A 7656-nucleotide genomic window follows, 5' to 3' on the forward strand; every position below is an offset into this window, starting at 1 on the left:
CGAGGCATTCAACGGCACATGGACATTAAACATTTGATAAATGTACGTAGATGAATATAAAGCATCGTCGAAGTAAAAAAAAAACAAACATTGACAACTACAACTAACCTAGATTATCTCCTAGCAACTGAAAAAAACTAATCTAAAACTGGGAGATGAAAGATCCAGAAAAAGCTAGTAAAAGGGTTTTGAGTTGAGCATTTTTGTCAAAAAATAAGGAGATGGATACCATGATGAGACAGTGTGAGGTTGGTCTTTCCTGGGCGATAAATCAATATGGTAATTCAATGGAATCGTATCGGGATGAAATCATATATCAAGATATCGTGATACACAATTATGTTGATAATAATAAGCCCATTAACCCAGACTACTTAGAAAAAAAGAATCTGTAAAAAACACAAACACGTGTCCCAAATACAGGACTTTCACCGGGGCGAGCAGGGTTCGTTTCCTGTTGCTTTTCATGTCCCGGACAGACTAAACCAAACCACGACTTTTTTACTAATCCTAACCAAACTGGTTTCATGCCTAATCCTAACCCTCAACTTTTGTAAGCTAAAACCAGTCATGTAAAGGTAGTTTTGGTGCTTAAACCTAACTGACGCCAAAAGCAACCATCAGGGTCCACTTCTGGTCCGTTGCCGTCTCACGGTCAACTTCCGTTGGCCGCTTTTCAAACTTTTTCGTACCAAATATCCTACAAACCTTTGATGAGATAATGAGAATACATTGATTAATTTAACGTACTCCAGGCAAATTCTGGACCAAAAAAAAAGGAGTTTCGCAAACACATAAATCACAGAGGTCCCCAAAGAAATAAATGGACACAGAGCTATGTGGAAACTCTATTTTGTTTTTAAACTTTGCTCCAGAATACCACATGTTTATTTTCCCCACATCTATTCTGCCTCTTTCTCCACCGTCCGACTGGATGACCAGCCTTCCTGAGTGGGAGAGGGTGGCTCAAGGCCGTCTCCTGCCGCCACGCCCGCCTTGGGAACTGGGATGTTGATAAAGTTTTTTCCCCATCTATTGTTCTCTGTTCTCTTCCATGTACTGTACGGCGGCCAGTGCAGACACCAGACGAGGGTGCCAGCAGGCAGCGTCTCCCCGGGCGGCTGGTGTGCGTACGGGCCAGGAACAGCAACTGCCTGTTATCTTGTAGGAAACGGACAAGTCCTGAACCCGCAAACACACGAGAAAGATGGTCTGTGTAGGGGTTAGGAAGTCCTGGAGAGGACTGATAACGGATGATGCTTTCTTCCTATTAGTCCAGGATAAAAAATGATTTATTTTAACACTGACATCACCAGCATTTGATAATAGAGCTGCGGTGATTCAGCTGCTCATTTTGAATCTTTGATCTGAGAATCTTGACTATAGATGTTTACCTTTCAGATCCGTCCACATAGTTCTGGAGTTTTTTCAAACTTGTGCTGCTAAAGGAATAGTTTGATATTTGGGGAGCTATTGTTGTACTTTTTAACACAAGGTATTCTTACACTTCCTATAATATTGAAAGGAACAACATTTTGGTTTTGGACATTTGCTTTCTAACAGATTAATAGAGAGGATTGATAACAGTATCATGTTTAATACAAGCAGTCAGTAAGCTACGTGCGTGTGTGTGTGTGTGTGTATGTGTTCAAATACATATATATATATATATATATATATATATATATATATACAGTGGAGAACAAAATTAGAGAACAAAGTATTATTATCTTGATTTATTCTGAAAGACTCTTGTCTTGTAATGTCCATAATTTGACAGATTATCAGCTGTGTCTGTACTCACACTGTCCATCCGTACCGTGCCCAAACAGGTTTCACGGCTAAAGTCTAGTTGGTTTGACCAGTGTGAGTGCAATCGTACAGCGCCTAGGAGTGGCACGCTTGCCGGCCATGGCCCGCTTGGGAGAGGTGGGCTTTTGTAAAGCACGTTTGCACATGTACGAGCACGAGTGTGCGCACGTGTACGAGCACGAGGCCTACGGTGGCTCTGACGTCATTTTATGTGCCCCTGTTCTGACGTATAAAAAAGGACAGACCATGCGAGTACATTTAAAACAATGGCGGCGAAAGGTTCACGTTGTAGTGATGCGGAGGTGGAGTGTTTACTGTAGATTTGGTCGGATGAAAATATTCAAAAACAGTCGACAGGACGCACAAAAACTCTGAGGTCTATGGAAAGATTTGTAAACAAAGTGATGCATCGCCATGACGTCATCAATGCGCGTGACCTGTTACTGCGTGATGGCGTATAGGCAGCAAGAAGCATTCGCCGAGACCCAGGTAGTGTGAGACAAACGGGCCTGAGCTGTGGGGGGAGAGGGAGGGGGGTACAAGTACCCTAAAGCACGGGGCACGGTAAGGGCGGACAGTGTGAGTGCACCCTTAAAACTTTCCTTCCCCATTACAATAAACATCAGTCTTTTGTCTGAACCGATTTAAAAACTATCTCTGATGAGGCATTCAACGACACATGGACAATAAACATTTGATAAATAAGAAGAATGGACGCAGATCAAAGCAGAGCAGTGTGAGAAACTAGTGATGTCCTGTGGGAGCAGATGTGCTGAAGTCATTCAAAGCTGTGGCCTCTACACTTCCTGTTCATTTTTCAATCCTAGAGAAGACAACATTGTTGAAATCTTCTCTTCTGACACAGTGAACACTCTAATTATGATCACTGTTTTTTTGTTTCACTAAATAAAAGATTTTGTTGAGGTGCCTTGGTTATTTAACAAACATGCTAGTACAGCAGTGGGATAGACACAGCGGATATTCTATCAAATTATGGATGAAAAAAAGAACAGTATTTCATAATCAATCAAGAACTAATACTTTGTTCTCTCATTTTGATCTCCACTGTGTATATACAGTATAATGTATATATATATATATATATATATATATATATATATATATATATATATACAGTATAATGTATATATATATATATATATATATATATATATATATATATATATATATATATATATATTTATTTCTTTATTTATACCGTATATATACCAATCAAAGTATAAAAACAAATTGTGGTTAGACAGGAGATTATGTGCTGGACTTTTTCTTGGCTGGGCGCAGTAACTTCCTGAAGTCTCAGCTGGTTGTCACGGTGATGACAAGACTTCAGGAAGTTACTGCGCCCAGCCAAGAAAAGGTCCTGCTTATAAAGCCCTGCTCAGGAAAGCACTATCCCACATTCAAACACGCTGTCATTCTGAGTCATTTCAGGGGGTTTGTGGCCACGGGTCTAAATCATGAGACATTATATTGATTCCTTTTGTTACAATATGATATTTGATGATATCACAGAGCCTGCCATGATATCATTTTAATTGAATTCAGGGGCCTGTGATTAATAAGAGACGATATCATCAGCCCAGTTAACACAAACAGTGGCATTCCTATCAACTTATAAAGAGCTACTAAGAATAAATAAAAAAGTGTGGATTTCAAAATTAAAGCAGACCTTAAAGATAATGAGGTTCGATATTTGCACTTTGCATCGACAATATTGGACCGTTGATTATTGATTGATATAAAAAATGTTTAGATTCACATTTTTAAAGCTGCTCTTTACTTATGATGGTTAGTTCTTGGACCAGTTTGTGCATTTATAAATCATAATTAAGTCATAGAGTGTGGGCTATATCTACTCTGGAAAGTGTCCTGAGATAACTCTTGTAATGAATTGAATTGAATTGAATTGAATTACATGAAGATCCTGGAAGTTGCAATACAGAGTGATATGGCAATTCTGAGAGTGCTATCCATTTCTCCTCTACCTCTGTGTGGCTCTTCTTTGGAGAAACAATTGGTTCAATAAAAGGACCAATGTGCGTTCTGACATCTGCAGTTCCTATCAAGGTTTCTCATACATCACTGTATGAAACACCTGCAGATTGTTCGGAAGTTCCAAAACTTATCAAATACGATTAATCAAAACGCAATCCCTCATTCTAGAAAGAGCTCAAAGAGTACAAAAAGGCCACTCAATACAGCTACAAAAAACACCGTTCCTGCCTAGGTGTTCAGCCCTGCTCCTGATAACAGGCTGTTGAACACACAGATGCAGATGCACATTCACACGCACAAAAAAGTGCGTCAGGCTTTTTTTTTATAGAAAGTGCTGACGGCCTTCAGATTGAGTTGTGGGGCTGTGTCGCGTGTTTTTTTTTTGGTTTTTTTCACACGCTCAAAAAAGAAAAGCCTCCCCTCTGAATCCACCTACTGTCGTGGTGAGAGAGCGGCAGGTGCATAATTAAAGAAAAACACTTTCCTCGCCTCTCAGCCAGGGAGGGAGGTCAGGGGTGCACTTCATTATTCAGACTCCTTCTGTCCACAACCATGGCTATTGGAGGACTCTGTGTGTGTGTGTGTGTGTGTGTGTGTGTGGGGGGGGGGGGGGGTGTCTGTGTGTGTGTGTGTGTGTGTGTGTGTGTGTGTGCGTATGTGTGTGTGTGTGTGTGTAGGGACTAGGGAGGGGGGCATCGGGAGCCCTTGGCGGAGGGATGGTGAAAGGTGGAGGGGCAGATGTTCCAGCTCTGACTCCTACTGTGTCCTTACCGCTTTCCTATAGATTTCATCCAGGCCACACAACAACAGTGGCCATGTATGCTTCCCAAACAGGTCAACGGTAACACTGAGCATAAAAATAGGGGAGCTGTTCAATGCAGAGGGTTTTACTCTCCTCAAATTGTGCACAAATTAAGACACAAAGGAGCAAGAAGAAGACAAAAAGGCTCGGAATGGCAGCGGCCCTGGTTGCAGTACGTTTCAGGTTTGGCACTCCTCCTCAGAGAGCTTCCACTGACGCTTTTGACAGTCTGAAGTTGTTCACAAATGGAGTAAATAAAGAATCTGTGTGAAATACCTCTCTCATATTTCCTAATGAGACTGTATATGTAGTATTACATACTAACTATCGGCAGGAATAAAACAGAGCTTCCAAGACAGACACCCAAGTCCGGTTGCTTTTGACTTAAATGTCTTTGGGGGATACGTACTAACTTGTATCTTTTATATGATATGTTTCAGGTCATTTTCAAAATGTAGAGGCAACTACAAAATATGACATACACCTAAAAACTTACAGTTTTGGGGGTAGGGAAGTAAACTATCATGAAGGCCCATGCGTAAAATAATTAAAACTATGGGAGGAATTGTAAAATGACCAACACTTTAAAGACAATGTAACCAGACATACATACAATACAATATTGGAACAATATTGTGTCTGATGTGTTTTTTCTGCAAAAAAATTTTTTTCCACATTCAAATCCATAAACAGGAATATTGTCCTTCCACCTCATTAACAATGCCAGACTTTCTGACTATGCAGATGGTTTCTTATGGTTTCCTCATTTTACACACGTCTCCTCCTTCACTGTAAAGCCCATTCTCAGTGTCCGTGCACTGCCGACTTCAAGTTTCTACATCACACTTAATAAATATAAATGAGGTATCGGACCAGGAATGACTTCCAAACTATTTGTGATGTCACAAACCCCACTCGTGGGTCCACCCCACTCCAACATAGAAACTTTCCACTTCCTGCAGATGAATGTGACAGCAGCTTCCTCCTGTTAAACTCTGTGCATACACCGTTCTGCAGAGTGAAGCTCAAACATCCAAGTGCAGGGACAAGAAGGAAAACATACTTTTGAGTGAAGGGGGACTTTAAATATGGCGTGACCACAGAAAAAGAGAGGTGGGAAAATATAATGTGAATTATGTTAAACCAGTGGTTCACGAGCTGATTGTTACTCAGTCATACATTATTGATATGTAGAATTAAATGATTTGTATTAGTAATAGCTATACATTTAGAACTTAATGCTATTCATATCAACTCGTTTTTGTTGAATACGTTTAATGAATTACTTTGCATGGGTTTAGTTCATATTTTCAACTCCAACCATAGTTGGATTGTATTAATACAATTACGAATACTCTGTTGCCTTAATTTGATTGAGCAGATGTGATGTATCTTTCCATACCTCTGCTGTAAACTGTGCACTGTGTACTTTACTGCTGCTGATACTTTAAGTAGATTTTACTTTTATAATATGATTCTGCAGGCTATTTTACTTAGGCACCATTTACTAAATCAATTAAATGCAACACCTTTACTCATAATGGAGTAATTCAGCACCAAGTGCTCCTTTTGCTTTATATTCTTAGAGTCTGGTGCGCACCTGTTGCTGATTTCTGTCTGTAAACCAGAAGACCTGCAGCTTTTTAAATGATGCTGCACATGGACCTCTTTGCACCCACACCCCACGGAACCAGCAGGTGGGTATACTTGAAAAGAAGGTACTCACTGAGGGAAAGCAGCAGCGGCGTGATCCTCAGAGTGGCTCTCATCCTGTTTCTGCTCGGTTCTTCTCCCAGATGGATTTATCCTTCATGCAGCGCCGCGCGACAATCCCTTACTTAGTGTTTGGAGACGCCGTCCTGTCACGCCTTTCTCCTTGAATTTGTTTCTCAGTAAATGATCCTGCCCAAAGTATTGTTCACTCTTTTTCCTTCTCCCTCTTCTCTTAAACTGAAAGCCAAGAATGCTTTTGTGTGTCTCTGCTGCTTCTGTCTCCTCTCTGTGCAGACTTGGGAGTTTGGGGGATCTGCGGTTTCCTTGGCTCTCTCTCTCTCTCTCTCTCTCTCTCTGTCTCTCTCTCTCTCTCACCCTCCCTCCCACAGTAGCTTGATGCTGTATTGTGCTCTCAGAGTGTTGAGCTGAGCTGTTTGCAGCCAGTGTAGCAGACCAGGAGCATTGCCCATCCCCTATCATGAGGAACCAGGGGCAGACCCAGTCCGGTCCAATCCCAGAGCTCGAGACTCGCTGCAGCGGGGACATTTTTGAATAACAAAGGAAGCTGTGAGACAATGTGTTCCCCAGGTTTTGATTCATTCCTAAAATGGTCCATGACTCAAGGACGCGGGCTTAAAGTCACATCGGCCCTGATGTCGTTTGATCACAGGAAGGGCCTGTTTAGATTTACAGAGTCAGCATGTCTTCGTGTTAACTGGTCCACCTCCGACACTTTTACACACATGCAGGCTTAACATGTGGCTGCTGGGCGCCTGCAGAGCTTCACACCCAAAACCTGGAAGTGGAACTGCTGTGAGGCTTGGTCCACACGGGGGCTTTGAAAAAACTTGTTTTCAACACATCACGTTTAAGGTAAAATTCCGTCTGAAAATCATTCCAGGGTCTTTATCGGCAAATACACTCATCAAATAAGCCATCGAGACAATCTACACAGAAAACAAATCATAAATGGGCTCCTTCCTTCTGGTTCGACTTTGGTAATCCACTTGAATGGACTTGACTTTACTATGAGGGGAGCTGGTACAGGGGCCAGTAGGTAAGTCTTTAAAACACTCCTTTAATAAACTCTGGCTTCACTAACTACATTGTTGGTGCTTTGTTTTCTGTGTAGGGACTCTTCTCATGCTGCTGCAGAGGTTTGCTGTTATTTTCAGCAGTATTAGTGGTTAAAAAAGTCTTCTCCTTAATGCCCCGAGCTAATCAGTCTAAGCTGCATTCGGCTGTTAGCGGCTCTCCAGGATTTCTCCCTTAATAGTTGTTACAACGAAAAAACTGTCTTGATGGTGTCATGA

The 7656-nt window shown here is 41.4% G+C and overlaps 1 protein-coding gene across 1 annotated transcript in view; it reads right to left on the reverse strand.

Moving 5' to 3' along the window:
• podxl (podocalyxin-like) overlaps positions 1–6740 on the reverse strand; it is a 32712-nt gene extending 25972 nt beyond the window's left edge. The window contains exon 1 of the mRNA XM_083934729.1: positions 6357–6740. Within this exon, the coding sequence (XP_083790855.1) occupies positions 6357–6399 (43 nt within the window). The 5' untranslated portion in view covers positions 6400–6740. The remainder of the gene's footprint in view (positions 1–6356) is intronic.
• Positions 6741–7656: the final 916 nt, after the last annotated feature.

This window comes from Echiichthys vipera (assembly GCF_963691815.1).
Source record: "Echiichthys vipera genome assembly, chromosome: 20".
NCBI classification, from domain to species: Eukaryota; Metazoa; Chordata; class Actinopteri; order Perciformes; family Trachinidae; genus Echiichthys; species Echiichthys vipera.